Source organism: Etheostoma cragini, chromosome 16 (genome assembly GCF_013103735.1).
Source record: "Etheostoma cragini isolate CJK2018 chromosome 16, CSU_Ecrag_1.0, whole genome shotgun sequence".
Taxonomy (NCBI): Eukaryota; Metazoa; Chordata; class Actinopteri; order Perciformes; family Percidae; genus Etheostoma; species Etheostoma cragini.
In genome coordinates, this window is record NC_048422.1 from 4,665,140 (window position 1) to 4,688,084 (window position 22,945).

Here is a 22,945-nt window from a genome sequence, read left to right on the forward strand (position 1 = left end):
GGGGTTGACAGATGTAAACAAATCCACTAGGAGTGGATTCATTGAGTTCAGAAAAGATGTTGGGCTGTTGCCATGTCTTGGTTAAACAGAAAAAGTCTAGCTTACGATCGGAGATGAAGTCCTGGATGACTTGTCCCTTGCCTGTCAGTGAGAGCGGATGTTGAGCAGAGCGAAGTTAAGTGAGGTGTCACAGCTGGTGGCGGTGCTAGCCGACCGTGCTAGGCAGGCTAACACGCTGTGGTCAACCGCCCGGTTGGTAGAGCGTGGAGGGCGACGAGAGCTGGACCAGATGGACTTTATTCCTGTTGAGCTGTTGTGGTGGAAATTCCTGCAGGACCCTCGGTGGATGTATCTCCGGCGGGGCTGGAAGGCGATGTCCGGGTGAAGGTGTAGAGCCGCCGGCGTAGGTCCAGGCAGGTGATAGCGCAACCGGAGCAGGTCAATAGCCGAGTACTGCAGCAGACCCATCAACAGCAGGCGAACAGGCAGCAGAAAAATCCAGGTACAGACAAACACGATGTAAGGCCTACCGGCCAACATTTGGGATCAAAACTTTGGGCAGCGTCAACGGCCAGGAGAGCGGCGAGCAACAGCTGCAGCAAGTTGTGCCAGCGTTCACTCAACGGTCCGTCATGTCAGACTCCGGCCCCATATGAAAACAAATTATGGTGGAGAAAAGACAAAAAATGCGTTGCCACATGTAACTTCAGCTAAGGATGAACATCAACCAAAACCATCAACGTTTTTGTGAGGGAAAAAGCAAAATAAAAGCAAAATTACCGAAAACAAACAAGCCAGACGGAGCGGCCTCAATCTCGCCAGCGTTCCCGTTGCTAGGCAATATGAGATGAGATGAGAGAGAGGAGAGGCGGCATCAGGAGGCAGTGGAGAGAGAGGAACGGCATTTAAAAGAGGGAGAGGGATGATAGCAGAGAGAGGGAGGTGATGGAGAGAGAGGAGAGGAGAGACAGGGAGGTAGTCATGAGGGAGGAGCTTGAAAGACTTAAAGAGCTTGAATAAATAAATAATAACGATCTGATCTGTCTGTTATTACTGTTGCTAATAACTAATCTGTTATGGTATATTACAGTTGGTAGGCAGCGGAATAGTATTGATGTCAGCCATGGTACACAACCTACTTCCTCATTGCTCACAAGTCATGTTTTCTAGCACATGAGTAAATGTGTATATACAGTACAGCAAATCCTTTATATCACTACATTTAAATGAAAACACATGCATTTGGATTGCTTACATGTTTTTTTTAAACAGATTGTTATAACACAAATGAACACAAACAGCAGAGCAATAATATAATTACAATAATCAACAACTACAACAAGAACAGCAGAATAACAATATAATTACAATAATCACATTTGGGCGTAATCATCGTCAGGCACAAGGCACATCATGGCCATCCTCTGCCTGTCCTCAGCTCCACAGATGGCGCCTTGAGGAGCTGGTTGTGGGTGGTCCTCTGCTTCTCCCTCCACTTCAGCTTCTGGCTCCAGCAGGTCCCCATTGGTCAAGCAGATGTTGTGCAATACTGTGCAGCAAGCAATGACCTCCGGGACATAGAGTACATCCACCTCCAGCGCCTTCAAAAATATGGACCTCCATCTGGTGTTCAAGATGCCAAATGCCCTCTCCACAACACACCTCGCTCTAGACAGGTGGCTGTTGAAGCGGACCTGGAGTTGGTTGTGGACAGGCTGCCTAAAGGGAGTCATGAGGGCGATGGGTTGCCTGAGGCAGGGGTAGCCACCATCCCCGATGAGGCAGAAACCAGGAGGAGGGTACCTTTTCTGGTAGTACAGGGGGCTGTGCTTTAAAACCCTCGCATCATGAGCTGACCCAGGGAAACCAATAAAAACATCGATGAATTTTGCTGTGTGGTCACACACAGCCTGAAACTGAACAGAATAAAAAATCTTCCTATTCAGGTAACAGGCTGCGTCCTGTGCCGGGGGGGGGTCACACGGACGTGGCAGCCGTCGATGCTGCCCACAACCCGGTGGAAGGCTGCCGACCCGGCCAGCCGTGCAAATCCTGCTCCAATGTGAGGAAAGTCCTCCTCTGTCGGATACGAACGACCTGGGGGAGGAGAGAGAGGACCTTGCGGCTGGTTTTGTGGACAGCGCGGTAGGATGTACCACTGGCCAGCCAAAAGAGAAAGACCAGGGCCTCAATGACTGGTCCCCAGCCATGGTCAGACCCCGGGCCGAGGATGGCCATCAGACCGTGGAACGATCCTCTAGAGAGCCTGAAGTCCACCCTCATGTTGCTCTCCCCGTCAAAATACAGCGCCAGCAATGGCACCGTATTGTTGACCTGTCAGTACTGCCTGGGGTCTGGAGCCTGTAGAAGTAACGCAAGACCGTCTTTTAAAATAAAACTGGACTGAATGTGTTTTAATGTTATCTGCTTTTACTCTTGTATTGTCACTGTAATTAATAGATTAATAGTTAAGTCATTTATCAAGTCACTAGTTCCAGCTTCTAAAATGTGAAATCCACACAGGGGAAATATCTGTACTACAGCAGCTCAAAGCAAATACATCAGTATAACAAGTAGAAAAAAAAGGAATTAGTTATTATTACAATTATAGTAATAAAACATTTATTCTTGAAGTTAACACGTCAGTTGGACATAATTTTAAGTACTCCACTTTTGCTGAAATAACTCATAATGGCTAGTTTTTGGTGTTTTTTTAAAATAAACAGAATCACATTCATCTTGATGAACAAAGTAGAAGTGTATTTTTCGCGGGAAACAATAGGTGGCGGGAATGCTCTTTTTGTGGGTGCAAATCACAATTTCACAGAAGAAGAAGGAGGAGGAATGAGCTGTTGTGATCGTCATTTCCGGTAAGTACATCAAGAAGTGCGCGATTTGAGACAACACTCTCCAGTCAAATTTTACGCACTATGCAAGTAAGTACGTAGTGTACGAAGTGCACTTCCGTTATTGCACTAAGAGAAGTGCGCGATTTGGAACACACTATGCCCAAACAGTCTACATGTGTTTTGTGGATCTGGAGAAGTTGTATGACCGGGTCTCCCGGGAGAAATTGTGAGAGGCACTGCGGGAGAATGGGGTGAGGGGGTCTCAAGGCCATCCAATCTCTGTATGACCAAAGCGATAGCTTTGTCCGGGTTCTCGGCAGTAAGTTGGACTCGTTTCCTCAGGAGGGTGGCTGGCGTCTCCCTTAGAAATAGGGTGAGAAGCTCAGTCATCCGAGAGGAGCTCGGAGTTGAGCCGCTGCTCCTTTGCGTCGAAAGGAGCCAGTTGAGGTGGTTCGGGCATCTGGTAAGGATGCCTCCTTACCAGGGAGGTGTTCCAGGCACGTCCAGCTGGCCTCGGGGGAAGACCCAAGACAAGGTGGAGAGATTATATCTCCAACCTGGCCTGGGAACACCTCGGGAGTCCCCAGTCGGAGCTGGTTGATGTGGCTCGGGAAAGGAAAGTTTCAGGTCCCCTACTGAAGCTGCTGCCCCCGTGACCCGATGCCGGATAAGCGGATGAAGATGGATGGATGGATAGAAACAAGTACAAAAGCAGGAGCTGTAACTCCTGCAAGGTCTGAACCAGTGGAACCGGGATAACGACACTGCGGCTGTGACCATCATTCTGTCATCTCTCCTTGGATGCAGCCCACTCTGTCAAAACCAACAGCCAAGTGTTTGGCTGGGTAATTGTTTCAACCTTCAGGCTACCTGCCAAATACACTGGTATGTCTAATCGATCTCTTGTTTGTCAATTTTAGTGTGTTCAACAAGGTTTATTAGTATTAGTCCCACTGCCAAGTTTCAAAGCATTGAAACCGCAACACATTATTAATACCACATGATTAGATGTTGGTGAGCTGGACTGAGCTACATATCACACTGAATTGAAAATAAATGTTTTTGACAAATCAGTTGTAGGCATTTTAAACAAAGCGCACTGTTTGTCCAATCGTTACAAAGCTTGCAGGATATGTTTTATAACGACGTTGCAACACATGTGAATTTACTTTCAAGTCGGTATTGAAGAAAAAAAGGTTTGAATCCGCAAATTGCCGCTTGCATCTATATTTTTTATAAGGTTTTTGATTTTACCCCACTGTCACCTTTGGTCACACCATTGTGCCAAAGAGATGAGTGACATTTGTTACAATGGTGAACAGAACAAATAATTCTGATGAACATTAGACTGACTTGGTTCAAATGTTATTTTTAAGAAAACTAAATTTGGTGATTTTTCTGTGAAAGCATTAAGAATTATGTAAAAAAACTTTTTTTTTGGTTAATGAAAGTGGAATATTAAGAATGAGATAGCATTGATACTGGTTCAGGTTGATATGGTATTACATTCTATGAGCAGTTCATTTAGATTGTAGTGTGTTTTCAGTAAACCAGCTGTAGACTTTGAACTAGGGTATTTCTGCTAGTTTGTATTTTGAGATACCATATGACAAATTGTTTAATAATTGTTTAATAATTGATGTTGCAAATATTTTATTCTGGTAACAATTTTGTTCAAAAGGCACATTCTGTTTAACTATCTGATATCACTGTAAAAAAACTAACTGAGAAAACATTGGAGAACCCTTTTGCAATTATGTTAGCACATAATGTAATCTGAAAACTGCTGCCCTGGTTGAAAAAAACCATGCAACTGATCTCAGCTGGTATTCTGTCTATAATGGAGTGCAATTGAATTTTCTAAGTGACTGCAAACTTTTGACCGGCAGTGTATATTTTTTCTTAATTCTATATTCTTTCTATTAAAGCTATTATTCTTTCTCTTTTTGTTGTTGATGTGTGTAATTCATATTACTTTAAACGCCTGCTACGTGGGGGGGGGGGGCTGGGAAGGTGGGAGGGATTTGTTTTAATTTACGTGGATCTTTTGTCTTTGTTCTTGTTTTCCATGTGTGATTCATATCTGTGCAATATTGAAACAAATGTTTTAATACTGTTTTGCTACTCAAACAGTGGTCGTAGCCAATTCACTACGTGAGCCAAACCTAATTCTGATTGCTAGTACTTAAATATCATTAATATAGTTTATTGTGATATTTTCATTGATGCCTTAAAGCCCATGTTGCAAGTTTAATTTTCCAACAAATTTGCACTTATTGATTGTTGGTAATAAACATTTAAACTGTTATCCACTGTATATGATATTAAAAAGTATCACAAAACATAAAATAACACGAAAAAGTAGGTCATATTTTACAGTGGTTTGCTTTTCACCCACAATGCATTGCATGACGTCACGGAAGGGAGACGATAGGCCAGCCAGCATAGAGAGACCATTGAGAGTTACGAGAGATAGAAGACAACACTGTAAGAAAGAGTGTTCAGCAGCAGATTATAGATAGTACATACATATACATAGATAGCCTACATATATAGCTAGACATATAGACAGTATTGATATATTTAGAGAGAGAGAGATAGATAGATAGCTATAGCTAGCATACCGATATAGCTAGCTAGCTAGGTAGGAAGGTGGGTACAATTTGACCGTGTTAGGCAGGCAGATTTTTTAGAGAAGGACGTAACCAAGAATTCACAGATGTGAAAGTGAAACACAGCTTAGACGGGGGATGTTGTTCGGCTTTTCACACGTTTATAGCTAGCTAACGCTACGGCGCTGGACGTTAGCACAACAGCGTTAGCCTAGCCTGCTAGGTAAATATTACGACTGCCTCTGGTGTTGCCTATATATGCATCCATGTTGTCAACATCATACATGTAGTGCACCTTTTGTACCATAATTGTATTGAATGGAATAGTAAGCATCGCGATGGGTGGGTGTTTGTTACGTTACACACAAAACTAACTGGCTATAGTTAGCCTGTACGGATGCTAGCGGACATAGCTAACGTTCCGTAGCTAGCCAGCAACTTCGGCAGTAGAGTTTCGGTAAGCTAACCACGACGGCGTTGTCGCCACAATCAACCTGCATTGGTGTTTGAAATGGACACACGCATATCGTTTCTTTTCCCGGAGATCCTGGACATTATTTTCATTCATGACGCTAGGTTAAATAATGAGTAGCCCGAGTCGGTGTGGAAGCCGAGCTCCATCTGCGGCAAGCAGTCTGCAGACCGGGGGAATAAAGTTCAGATTCTCAGTTTAAGAGTCTGAGCTCCTTGATTCATCCAAAGCCTGGACTGGTGTGGAAGTTTCAACCTCACAGACAACGGACAAGCTTTAAAAAAACTTTTGAAGGATGCAACGGTGTAAATACGTGTACCGTTGATTTCGGTCTGAAATGTCACAAACGGATTTAGGCATCGTCAGATCAGCTGATTGTGGGGCAAGCTTCCCGGAGCGGAGGCTCAATCGCCTACAGCACCCGCTCTCCACCGCAGCTTTGCCGCCACACACACAAGCACCGGCCAAACAGCGACACGTTTTCACCGGAGGAAGAGGTAAACACTTAGAAAAAACACTCTGGATGCCTTCTATTTCTAAATCTAGATAAGTGTACCAGTACTTATCTGAACTGACAACATGATCCCTGTCAATAGAACGAGAGAAAACGTTGACGTTCACTCGCTGCTATTCACTGACAGTATAAAGTAAAGTCATCGTATGCTCTGCTGCGTTGCTAAATAAAGGAGATAAATGAAGGAGACTTCCCCACAATCTTGACAATTCCTCATTTGCCCTCTCACGTCTGTCAGGTTGGTAATTATTCGGCTGCTGGCCTTTCCTCCTCTTCCTCATCCCAGTCACTCACCGTAGTTCTAGTGCCAGGCTGAGACTTAACTCCCTCCTGTGACGTCATCGCTGAATTGACTCCATAAACCCGCGAATACCAAAAATGACCAAAAACTAACTTTTAAAACTATTTGGAGACATTTTTAAAAATGATATACATATCTTGAGTGTTTTTTGTACCCAATAATCAACAGTGGATGTTAACTTGCAACATGGGCTTTAAGTTACAAAAGAAAAAGAACAAGGACTGTGCATTTTGTCCATGATATCAACATTAAAACCGGAGGGGATCTCTTTTGCGGCCGGTGTGAGCAGGAGGAACATTACAGTAATTAAACCACTTTTAATGAATATGTGCATGTGAGTATTGCATTAAGAAACAAAACCTTTCAACCTTGTAAAAAGGAGGTGTTTGGCCTAATTTAAATTATTTTCTATTATCTTCTTCTAAATCAAAAACCTTTGGGTCCTGTCATATACACTTTCCATAGCCTTACTGTTTTTCCTCCAGCAGATAAAGACTCCAATGGAGACGACCACCAGCAGGGGGATGAGCAGCAGTGTAGTGATAATGGCTGGGAGTACACCCCAGGCTTTGTTTGACTTTGCTGTACTCTTCTTCTCCTCTTCTTTCTCCTCTTGTTGTTGAGGCGGTCGAGCCACAGTTTGCATCTCTTGGATGGCTGCTGTCTTTGACACGTTGTACTCCGGCCTCACCTTAGTTTGGACAAATGTCTCCATTTCTACAAAAAAACAAATGTTGTGATTAACAAGTTTTACACTCAATGATTTATTCTTTTTTTCCACAAATAATCAACCACAGGTGTGTCATTTTCATAACAGCCACTACATGATTTATTTTTAATCACTGCAAATAAAAAGCCAAGTCAAGTCAAGACAAATCTTTTGATATCTGACGTTCATGATTACACTTGGGTGACAGAAATAAGCAGCAGATGTTATCTTTAACAATATAGTAGTTTGTCAAACAACCTGCTGTGTTAAGAATTTGTGGATTTTTATTGAACTCCGACCCCGCTGTTTAGGCTGAAACTGAGGGACAAGGCAGACTGCAGGAAGTGCTGCAGCTCGGAAGGGAATCTTCTTCACCTGCTCAGGCAATGTCCCATGAGTCAGAACTACTTGCTAAAGATTGATGATCGCATTGAAACATTACCCAGACTCGTTTTGAGTTCTGTCCGAGGCTTTATGTTTTTAATGATCCACAAATGACATCGAACTGTGGAGCTGCGGACTTTGTTTGGAGCAGTGTATTGGTTGGAAAACAAATTACAATGAGAAACTGGAAGAACCCAGGGGAGCCCTCTTTCCAAGAGTGGTGCATGGAGTTGGCAAAAGTTGCTTTATATGAAAAAATGTCGTTCAACATCAATGACAGGGCAGAAAAATATGTGCAATACATTGCTACCAGGTGAAAATGTGGTGCTTATAGTAAAACTGTATATTTGATCCATGTGCTTTTAGTTAGTTGAATATTTTCAGTTTGTTTCTGTTATCATTTATTTTTCTTTAAGTGGATTTCTTTTTACTTAAACTGTCATCACTTTGGGATATAAATTAAGATGTCAATAGCAATGCAGACTGTATTTTTGACTGTCATGTTCAAAACTCAATAAATTACTAATTACAAAAAAAGAATTTGTGGATTTGTAGATATTTCTACCACTAGGCTACTATTAAAGTCAGAACATTTCACAATCAACATATGCTGACCCTGTCGAGTTGACTAATCAGTGGATCTGAATCTTTTGCCCGCTTCCCAGTTGATGCTGTAATTGAATTCAATTTTATTTATATAGCGCTAAATCACAACAGTTTTCTCACTGCGCTTTCCATTAAGAGCCAATCTAGACCCGACTCTGGTTGGTTTTGGTCTGTTCTGAATATTAGCAAAAGGCTGGAACATCAGCAGCAGCAACAACTTTTATCATCACAAATATAAAATCTAAAAAAACTAGACAATTCTCACCTTCAAGTTCTTGAACCTCGATTCCAGCTTTCTTGACAGAGCGATGTAACTCTGAAAAATAAAGACAAAAAAAAATCATGGCACTTTTAAATCCAGTGGGGGATACAGATTAATAACAGGTAAAGTTCCTGTACAAGGCCAAAAAATGACACTTGATTAATAAAGAAACATATACCTGTGTGTGTGTGTGTGTGTGTGTGTGTGTGTGTGTGTGTGTGTGTGTATATACTGTGTGTGTGTGTGTGTGTGTGTGTATATATATATATACAAGCTGAGATGATTTCTGCACAATTATTAGGCAAGTGAGTATTTTTTACCTTATCGTCATTTTCATGCATATTTTCCAATTCCAAGCTATAGAAACTTAAATGCTAATTTGATTTAAACATTATCAGGAGATGTGTATTTATTTAATAAGGGAGAGTGTGGCCTAAAGTGATTAAAACCCTATATCAAGGTGTGCATAATTATTAGTCAGCCTATTTACCTCAGACAGAATGGCCAAAAAAAGAGATCTAAAAGACTATGAAAACTCAAAAAATTTAAAATGCCTTTCAGAGGGATGCAGCACTCTTGAAGTAACAAAGATAGTGAGGCGTGATCACCGAACAATCAAACGTTTTGTTGCAAATAGTCAACAGGGTCGCAAGAAATGTGTGGAGCAAAAAATGACATTAAATGCTAGAGACTTGAGAAGAATTAAATGTGAAGTTACCAGGGACCCATTAACTTCCATTGTTGCCATATTCCAGAAATGCAACCTACTTTGAGTCTCCAGAAGTACAAGGTGTTCAGTGCTAAGAGACATGGAGTGACTCTTGATGGACCAGATGGAGGGGCCCGTGGCTGGATCTCTAATGGGCACAGAGCTCCACTTTGAGTCAGAAGCAAGCAAGGGGAAGGCGGGGTACTGGTATGGGCTGCCATTATTAAGGTGGAGCTAGTTGGACCTTTTCGGGTTAAAGATGGACTTAAACTCGATTCCCAAAACTACTGCCAGTTTTTAGAAGATACGTTCTTCAAGCAATGGTACAGAAAAAAGTCTATATCCTTCAAGAATGCCATGATTTTTATGCAGGACAATGCTCCATCACATGCATCCAAGTATTCAACTGCGTGGCTAGCCAGCAAAGGCCTTAAAGATGACAGAATAATGACATGGCCCCCTTCTTCACCTGACCTAAACCCCATTGAGAACTTGTGGGCCCTTCTTAAACGTGAGATTTACAGTGAGGGAAGACAATACACCTCTTGGAACAGCATTTGGGAGGCTGTGGTTGCTGCTGCACAAAATGTTGATCAACAGATCAAGAAACTAACAGATTCCATGGATGGAGGGCTCATGACCGTTATTGAAAAGAACGGTGGGTATATTGGTCACTGAATATTTCTTGAAATGTCATTGGTGTTTATTTTTAAAGTCACTTTTCCTTTGTTAAATATTCTGATTTGAGGTTTAACATTTCTGATTGACTGATAGCAATGCATTTGTTACAATACAATACAATAAATTCTCAGGAATAGAACTTGCCTAATAATTTTGCACACAGTGTTGTTTCATCATTTAGATTCAATAAAGTCTTAATGAAGCTGAGCTTACTCTCAGTGGTGAACTTGAAGACTGATTCACTGCCTGCATCCCCAACAAAGACGCTGCCATCACTGGTTTCAACTATGTCGTGAGGCATTTTAAATTCCTGCAAATAAAGTAAAGTACAGCTCAATAAGAAAGTGTAGGCAACAAAAACGATTCATCAACATACCAAAATTACAGTGGTCTGTCTACAGTAGATGTCTGGTTCATAAGGTATGCATAAAATCCAGACAGGAGGTAAACTTGAAAACCTCACCTTGGGTTTGGCTAGGTCATATTTTAACTCTGTCTGCATTGGGAATCTCAAATTCATACAGTATAGCAGTGCTAGTTCAAAATTTGCCTATTAGGAATGTAAGATAAGATGGTAATAATTGTCCCAAAGGACATTTTTCATGGACAAACAAACAATATCTGTTCTTTAAAGAATGCAACACAACATAGACAGGCAGACAAAGTACACAGACACAGATTGTTGCATCACTCTGCATAAACATGCTCATGTTGCATGCAGAGACTGCCACAAGTGAACTAAATTGCACACTGCCTATTGTGCAACGTGTGCAGTAAGGCACACATAAGGCAGTGAAATAATCTTCTGGGCCCGCGTGAGGATAGTATTGTTAAAGACACTCCTGCCTGGAGTTTGGGATTCTGCCTGACATAAATGTATCACATGGGCTCAACTACTATACTCTGCCCCAAAGGCCTCAGTCAGAATGTATTTAGATCAGGTATAGAACATAAGGTGTCGCTTTATGCAAAAGATCTTTTACTCTATTTACCAAACGTGTCCACATCTGTACCTGCAACACTTCAATCTCTTGCAACATTTGGCTCTACAGTGGTGTGAAAAAGTGTTTGCCCCCTTCCTCATTTCCTGTTCCTTTGCATGTTTGTCACACTTAAGTGTTTCGGAACATCAAACCAATTTAAACAATAGTCAAGGGCAACACAAGTAAACAAAAAATGCAATTTGTAAATGAAGGTGTTTATTATTAAAGGTGAAAAAAAATCCAAACCATCATGGCCCTGTGTGAAAAAGTGATTGCCCCCTTTGTTAAAACATACTATAACTGTGGTTCTCCACACCTGAGTTCAATTTCTCTAGCCACACCCAGGCCTGATTATTGCCACACCTGTTCACAATCAAGGCATCATTTAAATAGGAGCTGCTTGACACAGTAAGGTCCACCAGAAGTCTCTCTCGGTCTCTTTCCTTTTGTCTCACTCCCAACCGGTCGAGGCAGATGACGCCCCACCCTTAGCCATGGTTCTGCTCGAGGTTTCTGCCTCTTAAAAGGAAGTTTTTTCTTGCCTCTGTCACCTAGTGCTTGCTCTTTGTTGGAATTGTTGGGTTTCTGTAAATTACATCACAGAGTACTGTCTAGACCTGCTCTTTTATGAAAAGCGCAAAGAGATAACTGTTGTTGGGATTTAGTGCTATATAAATAAAATTGAATTGAATTAAACTGTATATGGAATGCTAAAAAAAACAGGCTACATTTTGATAAATTACAAAGATCGACTGATAGAGGAGGTTTACGTCTACCAAAAATGTATTACTACTATGCTTTTAATTTTAGGCATTTGGTCCACAGGTTATTTCCTCCCGAGAGAGCCCCAGCCTGTTTTTGTATTGAGAAATCTGTTCTTGCCCCATTATCCTTATCCCTACAAAGCCTGTCTTTCAAACTATATGGTGAGGCAAAAACACATCTGATAATTGCTCACTTGGACCAAAATGGCCCAGCTGTTGGATATCGATCCGTATCTGAATGCCTCATCAAGTATCTGGTGGAATCTAAAGTGATGTATTGGTAAATCTCCTACTTTAAGGAGAGACAGGCTGGAAAATGGAATTGTTACAGTGGGGGATCTGTATCTTGTTAGCATATACAAATTCTTTGAGGATGTGGTAGAACAATTTGGAATACTTTTTTTAGATATTTGCAACTTCGCCATCTGTTATTGGGGATCTTTTGACCCAGGTCCTCAGCTCGAAAGGCTTCAGAAAGTTAGGATAAGGTATTGAAGAACTTTGGGAAAGGTTATGAGTATTATTCTATGCTTACGCAAAACTTTAGGGGTGAAGCCTGGTCAGCCCTAAAAAAGACAACCGTTTCATAAAGTTTAAACTGGCTAAACAGTCTGAAAACACTTAGGAAGGCCCTCAGAAATGCCACATATCTATTGAGCCATCTATTCCTATAGCTCTGAGTAGTGACATATACCTGGCATATACTTGGACAGCTTTTATCCTAAAGACCTTCACCAATAAATGTTAAAGGTCTCTTCAGCTAAGCCATCCCAACGAGGCTACTTAAAGAAGCATTACCCTTGGTTAACACTTCATAACTAGATATCGATATGTCTTTATTTACAGGTTGTGTACCGCTGTCATTTAAAGTAGCTATGATAAAACATCTTCTTAAAAAACCCTGCCTCAATCCTTAGGTCTTAGCAAACTATAGACCTGTACGGAATCTTCCGTTTCTCTCCAAGATCCTTACTAATCAGTAATTGGATTTTCTACACAAGATAGGCTGTTTGTAAACTTTTCCATGCACGAAGTAATGTCACTGCAGCTAATATTGTAGGACATTTTAGCAACAGCACTAGAAATAATCCCAATAAAGTTAAGCTGCTATATACATATTTTAGAAAACGTTAATATTTTCCTCATTAATGTATTATTTCACGCACCGGCTACTAATCAGAATGTTAATTTATATGATCCGACAACCCGATCAGTGGATTAATCCCAGGGCCGTGGATAAATCTGTCTTTCTCTTTTCTTCTCTCTCTCCTTCGCGCCTCTTTGTTTATATGCTACGGGTAAAAAGACTCCCGCAGAGGATTCATCAGTGTTTTCTCCATTATACTGTAGCTCCTCTGGGGAGACTCCTCGATGTGCATTTTAGGAATTGGGACCTCCCTTTGACAAGAACGATTTGGTGATTTTGATGTAAAACCTTTGGAAATATGCCAAATTATGAGGGCGCAGTGACAACAAAAATGTCGGAGCATAACATGTGCTGCTCACAAAACTTGCCAAATGCTTTACCATACTTAATGTAAGTATCTGATATAATGTCCTTATCCACCAAAATAATTCATTCAAAACTTAATTTGTAAGTAAAAATTTAAGTTTTCCATTATATTAATTCTAGAATATTGAACAGACTTCTGTTGTTTTCCTAACTTATGCTGTGAAAACCTAAAACTGCAGTTCTGCTGTTTTCCATACTCACTTTGAGATACACTTTGTAGTCAATACATTTCAATAACTGTAATTGTATATATATAACAATATCCCTGGCTCATACCACAGCTGCATAGTAATGTCCTTATCTACCAATCAATCATAACTGGCAACTCTAAACTGCCCCTAGAAGTGAAAGTAAATGGTTTGCTGTCCCTATGTGCTGTGATAGGCTTCAGCACCCTATGACCCTGCAAAGGATAAGTGGATGATAAATAGGGAGGATGGTTGGGATATTCTGGTGGGCACGTACAATTTAATTGCAACTTCCCAGGGTCACTTCCAGCTGAGAACTGATGTTTCACTATAGTATATATAGAATGGATGAAAATATACAGTTAGGAAAATAAGTATTTGAACACCCTGCTATTTTGCAAGTTCTCCCACTTAGAAATCATGGAGGAGTCTGAAATTGTCATTGTAGGTGCATGTCCACTTTGAGAGACATAATCTAAAAAAACAAATCCAGTAATCACAATGTATGATTTTTTAACAATTTAGTTGTATGATACAGCTGCAAATAAGTATTTGAACACCTGAGATCAATGAAATCAATGTTAATACTTGGGACAGTAGCCTTTGTCTGCAATTACAGAGGTCAAATGTTTCCTATAGTGTTTCACCAGGTTTGACACACTGCAGAAGGGATCCTCCACACATATCTTCTCTAGATCAGTCAGGTTTCTGGGCTGTCACTGAGAAACACTGAGTTTGAGCTCCCTCCAAAGATTCTCTATTTGGTTTAGGTCTAGAGAGAGGCTAAGCCACGCCAGAACCTTGATATGCTTCTTACAGAGCCACTCCTTGGTTATCCTGGCTGTGTGCTTTGGATCATTGTCATGTTGGAAGACCCAGCCTCGACCAATCTTCAATCCCCTAACTGAGGGAAGGAGCTTGTTCCATACATGGCCCCGGTCATCCTCTCCTAAAACAGTGCAGTTGCCCTGTCCCATGTGCAGAAAAACACCCCCAAAGCATGATGCTACCACCCACATGCTTCACAGTAGGGATGGTGTTCTTGGGATGGTACTCATCATTCTTCTTCCTCCTAACAAGGTTAGTGGAATTATGACCAAAATTTTCTATTTTGGTCTCATCTGACCACATGACTTTCACCCATGACTCCTCTGGTTCATCCAAATGGTCATTGGCAAATTTAAGACGGGCCTTGACATGTGCTGGTTTAAGCCGGGGAACCTTCTGTGCCATTTATGATTTCAAACCGTGACGTCTCAGTGTATTACCAACAATAACCTTGGTCCCCGCTCTTTTCAGGTCATTGACCAGCTCCTCCCGTGTAATTCTGGGCTGATTTCTCACCTTTCTTAGGATTATTGAGACCCCACGGGTGAGATCTTGCATGGAGCCCCAGTCCGAGAGAGATTGACAGTAATGTTTAGCTTCTTCCATTTTCTAATGATTGCTCCAACGGTGGACCTTTTTTCACCAAGCTGCTTGGTAATTTCCCCAAAGCCCTTTCCAGCCTTGTGGAGGTGTACAATTCTGTCTCTAGTGTCTTTGGAAAACTCTTTGGTCTTGGCCATGTTAGTTCTCACTAATTGTATGGGGTGGAGACGTGTCTTTATGCAGCTAACAACCTCAAACAGGTACATCAAATTTAGGATAATAAATGGAGTGGAGGTGGACATTTTGAAGGCAGACTAACAGGTCTTTGAGGGTCAGAATTGTAGCCGATAGATAGGTGTTCAAATACTTATTTGCAGCTGGATCATACAAATAAATAGTTAAAAAATCTTATATTGTGATTTTTAGATTTTTTTTTAGATTATGTCTCTCACAGTGGACATGCACCTACGAGGACAATGACTTCTAAGTGGGAGAACTTACAAAATAACAAGGTGTTAAAATACTTATTTTCCTCACTGTATATACACTGTGTGTGTGTGTGTGTGTGTGTGTGTGTGTGTGTGTGTTTAATTACCTTTTTGTCTGGGTTGAAGGTATCCAATATGTCCATGGTTGAATAATCTATTACAAAACCTCTCAGTGGAGCTGAACGATATGGAGATTCCCCATTTACTGCAAAGATCAAGCCATCTTTATGCACACACGCACACACACACACACAAACACACACACTTAGAAAACCCTCGAAATTTCCTTCAAACATTTATTAAAGGCATTTACTAGCTATTTCAGCTACTACGTCCTGACGTTTATCCATTACATATGTTAAACCTCCAGTTATTTAACACAGGCTTTCTGTTTGTCACTGAGCCCAGGCCCAATGACTTAATTTTGACATCCCATGAAAGACATTGTACTAACCATGAAGGTAAATTGATTGTCCTTTTCAATTTTCAATAGGACTGAAGTGGGATTAAAAAGCAAAATAATAGGAATGCACCAATTGCAAATATCTCAGCAAATACCGATGAGTAGAATTTCCATTTGGCCAATGTTGATTCGAATGCCAACGTACAAACTTTGCCATTTATTTTGTGCCAGGTAAACAAAAAAAACTCATTACAGAAAAATTATGAAATTATTTTAATCACACTAACTGTAGTTGAGAAGAAATTCCCCACCATTAGCAAGTGTACCTCAAAGCAACATAGAGGCCCGTCGGAGCCCACATGCTTCATTGTTTGTTTACATAACACTGGTGACTTTAGGGAAACAGGATGATTTTCTGTTGTTTACTGTCATGTAGGACTCCGGCAGTGGCCATGGTGTCTGGAATAGTCAAGCTGTAGGTACTACCCTGTGTACTTAGCTGCATGCTACCAGTTGGTAAGCTACGCTGTTTGCCGGGATTTCACTTTTTTCAAATGCTGTGGTTAACATGGGTTGAGTTGCTCTGTCGGTTTGTACTTTCTTGGCCTCCAGGTCAACTATCTATTTTTAGCTTTCAAGTTATTGTTGTACACTTAAAATATCGAAACTAAAATTCTTTTTTGAAGCTGGGTAGGCTACTGTTGTATGAGTCAGACCATTAACAAAAAATTAACCATTGAATGGTATTTGTGTCAAATTGACCCCTTTCAAATTTTTAGTACATTTTTTCTACCTGAAAATCAATGGCCCTACCTTATTTTCTGTGATAAACATGTATTCCTGACTCAATTCAGAAAAGTATTCTGGATATGACCACTTGTGTTTTTTCCATAGCAGATTTTAACCATGAATTATAACCTTATGATAAAAAAATTAACAATTACAATTTAATTTTCAATTGTATTCTATTAGAGACTGGTTGCATTCCCTAAACATATGTTATCTCAATTGTTTGAAATTGAGATAAAGACAATATTTCTTTATAGATAAAAATTTTATTTCAGAATTGTTTTTAAAACCAAGAATAAGTCATACCCGAGGGATACAAGAGGGTCCCGAAAGTGAAGATAATACAAAGGTTACGGGAGCGCAAAATCAGCGCATGCCCCCTAATTTGCCAATGAGCCAATTGCTGTAAATAGGGCCAACCAATTTTGATGTCTATCTGATGCATCGGTGAAAATAATCCAAGATTATGCTTATGGGAATATAAACAACAAATTTAACACAGTTCTATAATCACATTAACAGCATCACAACTGGGTAACAGGAATATAAGGTAGGGACAAGGGAATCACATGATCAATGTCCCTAGCCAGCTGAGTCAGTACTCACCCCCAGCAGGGCTGTAAGTTAAGGCAAACACCTCCCCTCCAAACTCCTCTTTCTTTATTTCCTTGACAAACTCTCCAGTTTTGGCTATGAAGCACTGGATACGTCCGTTCTCCCTGTCAGCCACACAGACTTCCAGTCTGTCAGGAAGAAACACCAGGCTGTGGGGGATCCGGAACGGTATGCGCCTTCTGTCTGACGAGCCTTTAGTCAGAAAAATAAGGCAAGATGCTGAATATGAGCAGATGGTGTCCATTGGTGTAAGTTGTGTGTAAACCTAATGAATGATAGCATTATTAAAAAAATATCCTCTATGAAGAATACAATGTTAGCATCCAAATAACACCTTATGAAAGTGGTATTGTCTTTTCCAATGATTGTTTTAAATACTTTGGCTCAATATAAATTTCCCTTCATTACTCCGTCTGGGTTTGTGGTACATTTTGGGTTTTCTCCGGCCAAATTTTAACTGGTCCAATCAGCAAACAGAGGGAGTGGCTGAGAATGTTGACACTGAAGTCGTGCACTAGAGTTGTAGTTCTGAAATGGCAGTGAGAAAGATGCGAGCAAAGCCATTCAGTCCATTGTGGTAACAAAGTAAAAGCTTGAGTAAGAACAATCTTTGCTGAATTTGTTGGTGGCCCTCCTCCCTACGGGGTTCGGGAAAAGTTAGATTTTTCAGCTCGCTCTGTCTGTAACGAAGGAGTTGGCTAAGGCTAACGCTATTAGACTAACGCTAGCAATGCTAATGCTAAATATAAGCCTTGTTGGTCTCCCCACTTGTTGCACGACTAAACATTAGCGATTGCTTGATTCTGGGCAGATATTAATAATAATAATAATAATAATACATTTTATTTAAAGACGCCTTTCTTGGCACTCAAGGACACCGGTAGATATTGGTATCCAATAGTTTTAAACTTCAACAGAATACCTGCCTTCAAGGAAGTTAAAACTTATTTTTTCAGCAGACATAGTTACAAGAAGATTGAGCTAGCAAGGCAGTTGTGTGTTTCTATGTGTGGTATTTGTTCAGTTTGGGAAACGATTTGAAACAAAACCTTGATGCAGCCAACGCAGAGGTCAGTAACATTAAAGTAAAGCACACCCTTGTGTGTAAGATTGCTTAGTAAAATAAAGCAGATATCTAAAAGTACAAACAGTGACGGAGAAGAGAAACTTAAAACCCCACAGTGATAGATACAAAAGTACTGGCACTTAAGACACACCGTCAAGTAGGTGGCCCTTTTTTAAATAAAATGCAAATCACTAGTGTGTTTGGCTGATGCGGCGAGCCAAGCCGAGCAGAACTGACCCAAACCCGCACATGAAAAAACCCAATAAGGTCCATATTATTATTATATAAATATATTATTGTATATCCTGGTCGTATTTAATTGATAGAGTTACTACTAGAATTTACTACATTTTCAAATCCTACACAGGGGTGTTTAAAATGTATGCATGAAGACGAAAAGCTGGATATAAGACAGTAACATGAAATTTGTAACATAACGTTCTCTCAACATATATTTTCATTTGTTAGCTTACTGAAAATGAAACTGAATGTTTGTATTATAAAAAAAAGGGGCCCTTGTCTAACAAGACCTGCTTTTAAAAAAAAAATCAATAGTGTGCGTGTGTAGAGTCAGGTTCCTACCTGCACCCCACTCAGACAGGTATTTGCCACCAGCAGAGAATTTCAGTATTCTGGCATTGCAGTAGCCATCAGACACAAAGATGTTTCCAGTCTCGGTATCTACAGCCACATCAGTGGGCTGGCAGAAGTGGTTGTTGTCACTTCCTGGTATGAAAGCCTCTCCCAGTGCCAGCAATATTATGTCTCTGCCGTCACTGCTCACTTTTAACACCTGATGAGTGTGCACAAAAGTGTTATGGTAAATTGTTGACTTGTTGTTTTATTGTTAAATTGCTCAAAGTGTTCACCTTGTAGACACATGTTTCAAATGTTGTAGAACTGGTTGCCTCCCTTCGAAAAGGTTAATAAGCGAGTGATTCTTTAGAGTAAAGGTCTAAAGACTTAAGGAAGAATTCTGGCCAATTATTACGTTAATCATGATTGCTATAAATATGCGAGTGCAGAAAAAAACAGACACAAAATGCAATTAAAATGTCTGTGCAACATGAACAGGGCCCTTACGTGACAACAAGATGCGTTTTCAACTCAGACATTGTTTAAATTCACCTACCATCTCTTGATCCTGCCAGTCCTAGCTCACACTGCTAGCTGCCCTCCAGGATGAGTGTGTTGAGCCAGGCTTCTTTGATAATCATTCCGAACAACAATCCACTGGGCGGCCTGTGGTCTGGCTATGTCCTTCAGAGGTGTGCAGATTACTCCAATCTGCACACTGTTTACCTTTTCCTGCTACAACGGGACTTCAGTGCGAGAACAGAGCTAGCCTTATCTAACGCTAGCCACATCATTTGGCCCTGTTTCCATGTAGTTACATAGTCACTGATATGGTCATAACCACTACAGTACTCAATTACCTATTTTTGAGGGGGAATAAACTTCAAGTTTTCATCGCAAAGTCATGACCTGTCCTCTGTAGGACATAGCCAGACCACCTTGCGCTCAGTGGAGTGGATGAAGGCGGGGAGAAAGCCTGGCAGCAGCTACCAGGGCAAGTTAGCTACCAGTGGGATTGAGAAAGGGTAGGTAAATTTAAACAATGTCTGAGCTGAAAAACCCATCTTGTTATGATATTTGTGTTGCAAAGACATTTTAATTGCATTTGTTTCTTTTAAGAGGCACAAAGGCACTCTAAAAAATGCCCCCATAACAGCCGTTTTAGCTAAGTGAAAGCTCATAGACGTAGCTGCAGCAACTCAAATTTGCCAGCACTGATTCAGTTTTTTTTTTTTTTTTTCTATCGACAGTACTGGCGTATTTATAGTGATCAAAATCAATTAAAAAATTGGCCGGAATTCTCCTTTAAAAGACTTTGTTGACTGAAGTTTATTTCATCTCATCCACAGTATGTATAGAATTTCGACTCCAAGGGCCACCCTTCATTGGTCCTAAATCTTTATGTATTTATAGATTTGATCTGTGTATTGGACCAATTACAAATAATTTACAAATAAAATGTAAATGACTAGTTAAACCATTAACAGATTATTTTTTGTTGAAGAAATACACTTTCAGTCACAATTTGACAAACAAGTTCCCACTCAAACCATTCCAAAAATATTACTCAAACTTGATGTATGTCTGCATGTAACGGCTATGCAATACATACTATATATGCTACACTGTAACCATGTTTTAGTTTAAAAGCATTTGTTACATGTTATTTAATATTCTTATGAAAGCTGCACATTTTATATTCAATAGAACTCATAAGTAATCAATAAATGGCGGCCTAAGTGGATTTTATAAAGCTGGTTATTAAACGGGAATACTACCTGCAGCTTACCTGATGAAGAGCCACATCAGTGACCCAGTAATTATTGTTCTTGTCAGAAGTTATTCCATGAGGCAAATAAAACCTGCAACATCAAAGATATGAATCATTGCAAGACTAGAGATGCACCGATCAATCTGCTGCCCACAATCGGCTGAATTTCTGCTTTCAGACAAATTTACATGTTTGTGGATTGCGCAAAGCAGCACAGAAAGTATTGTCACAGTCGCACAAGTGATTTTATTGCTAGATTAAGCAACTTTATTTTTAAAGTTTTCTCAAAAATGTAGCTAATTCTTATTCATACCATTAGGAAAAAGGGAGAAATATCTGTAAAAATATGCATTCCCATGCATGCTGCGTGCTCTCTCAGTAGGTGCAGGGCAGGCAGGAGGGCACTGCTCCCCGCAGGACTGGGAGTTAATATAATATAGACTAATACACACACTTTACATTCTTGTGTGAATAGATCCTGATCCATATGGTTTTGTATAAGTAAATCGAAAAAGAAATGCATAGTTTTAGATACATAATAAATAGTTGACTCTATAATAGGCCTAAATACACCGTATAGGATTAGGGGTATGCTATATGGATCGGTTGCACCGGATTTCTTTTGCGAAAGTAAAACGTGTTATATAAATGCAACTTGTTTTAAATTGGACTTTATTTGTACAAAAAAGATCAATGCACGAAACACTTTAAAAAAAAAAAATCACTTTGAGATTTGTATAAAAAGAGACTAAGAGAAGGTCCAGTAACCTGGTGCAGTTTTGGAGAAAATATGTCTAAAGTGACTATGTGTAAATTTTAAATGTTATTTAAACAGTTTATTCTTACATCTCATGATCATAAAAGACTTGTAACATCAAACGAGACTAACAATGAAAAGAACGCTATTTTTAAATACTTTTTATTAACGCCTCTGTCCGGGTCCAATTTTTCAGTTCAGAACAAAGACATCTTAAAGTAGAAAACGCATTCCCTACAGAAAATGCGTGGGAATGCTGAATAGCTGAATTGCTAAAGCTAACCAAGCTAAAAATGCTGAATAGCTGAATTGCTAAAGATAACTTGGTTGAATAGCTTAAATCAGTAAAAAGAAGCCTAAGAAGTAAAAAATAGCTACTCAAACCCCGCCGCAGTATATTATGTGTGTCATATGCACTGGGCCATCACTAGGAGTTGACTGTCTTTATGGGGATTACTTTAGTTGAGGTGCCGCTGTGGGAATTGAACACGGGTCTCCCACACAAAAGGCATGCATTATAACCACTACATTACCACCAAAGAACCTGTTTACCATTGTTATGTATAAACAGACAGAGAGTGTAGGAGGGTTTGTCTCTTTGTATCTGTCTGTGTGTGTCTCTGTGTGTATCTGTGTGTTTGTCACCGTGTGTGTGTGTCTGTGTGTGTGTGTGTGTGTGTGTCTGTGTGCATGTGTCTGTGTGTGAGTGTCACTGTGTGTGTGTGTGTCTCTTTGTGTGTGTGTGGGTGTTTCTGTGTGTGTCTCTGTGTGTGTCAATGTGTGTGTTTGTGTCTCTGTGTGTGTCTCTGTGTGTGTCTCTGTGTGTGTGTGTGTCTCTGTGTGTTTGTGTGTCTCTGGTGTCTCTGTGTGTGTCTCTGTGTGCGTCTGTGTGTGTGTGTGATTTCCTTGTGTTTGTGTGTGTGTTTGTGTGTGTGTGTCTCTTTGTGTGTGCTTCTGTGTGTGTGTCTCTGTTTGTCTCTGTGTGTATCTGTGTGTGTCTCTATGTGTGTGTCTCTGTGTGTTTGTGTGTCTCTGGTGTCTTTGTATGTGTATCTGTGGGCGTAGGTGTGTGTGTGTGTGTTTCTGTGTCTCTGTGTGTGTGTGTGTTTGTGTGTCTTTCTGTGTGTGTGTGTCTCTGTGAATATCTCTGTGTGCGTTAGTGTGTGTGTCTCTGTGTGTGTATCTTTCTGTGTCTCTGTGTGTGTCTCTGTGTGCGTCTGTGTGTCTATGTGTGTCTATGTGTGTGTCTCTGTGTGTGTGTCTCTGTGCGTGTGTCTCTGTGTGTTTGTGTGTCTGTGTGTGTGTCTCTTCGTGTGTGTCTCTGTGCGTGTGTCTCTGTGTGTTTGTGTGTCTCTGTGTGTGTCTCTGTATGCGTCTGTGTGTGTCTATGTGTGTCTATGTATGTGTCTCTGCGTGCGTCTGTGTGTGTGTCTGAGTGTGTGTGTGTCTCTGTGTGTGTGTGTGTCTCTGTGTGTGTGTGTGTGTCTATCTGTGTGTGCCTATGTGTGTTTGTGTGTCTTTGTGTGCATCCGCGCGTGTTTGTGTCTATGTGTGTGTGTGTC

General features: G+C 40.5%; 1 protein-coding gene across 3 annotated transcripts in view; it reads right to left on the bottom strand.

Annotated features, from left to right (window-relative positions):
- The window catches only part of pam (peptidylglycine alpha-amidating monooxygenase), an 89,079-nt gene that overhangs the window by 7,245 nt on the left and 58,889 nt on the right, over positions 1-22,945 (bottom strand). For all 3 annotated transcript variants that reach the window (XM_034895507.1, XM_034895506.1, XM_034895508.1), the window contains 7 exons: positions 20,645-20,717; positions 18,862-19,072; positions 17,205-17,405; positions 15,514-15,629; positions 10,313-10,409; positions 8,713-8,763; positions 7,220-7,465 (listed from right to left, as the gene is read on the bottom strand). In XM_034895507.1, coding sequence (XP_034751398.1) covers positions 7,220-7,465; positions 8,713-8,763; positions 10,313-10,409; positions 15,514-15,629; positions 17,205-17,405; positions 18,862-19,072; positions 20,645-20,717 — 995 coding nt within the window. The remainder of the gene's footprint in view (positions 1-7,219; positions 7,466-8,712; positions 8,764-10,312; positions 10,410-15,513; positions 15,630-17,204; positions 17,406-18,861; positions 19,073-20,644; positions 20,718-22,945) is intronic.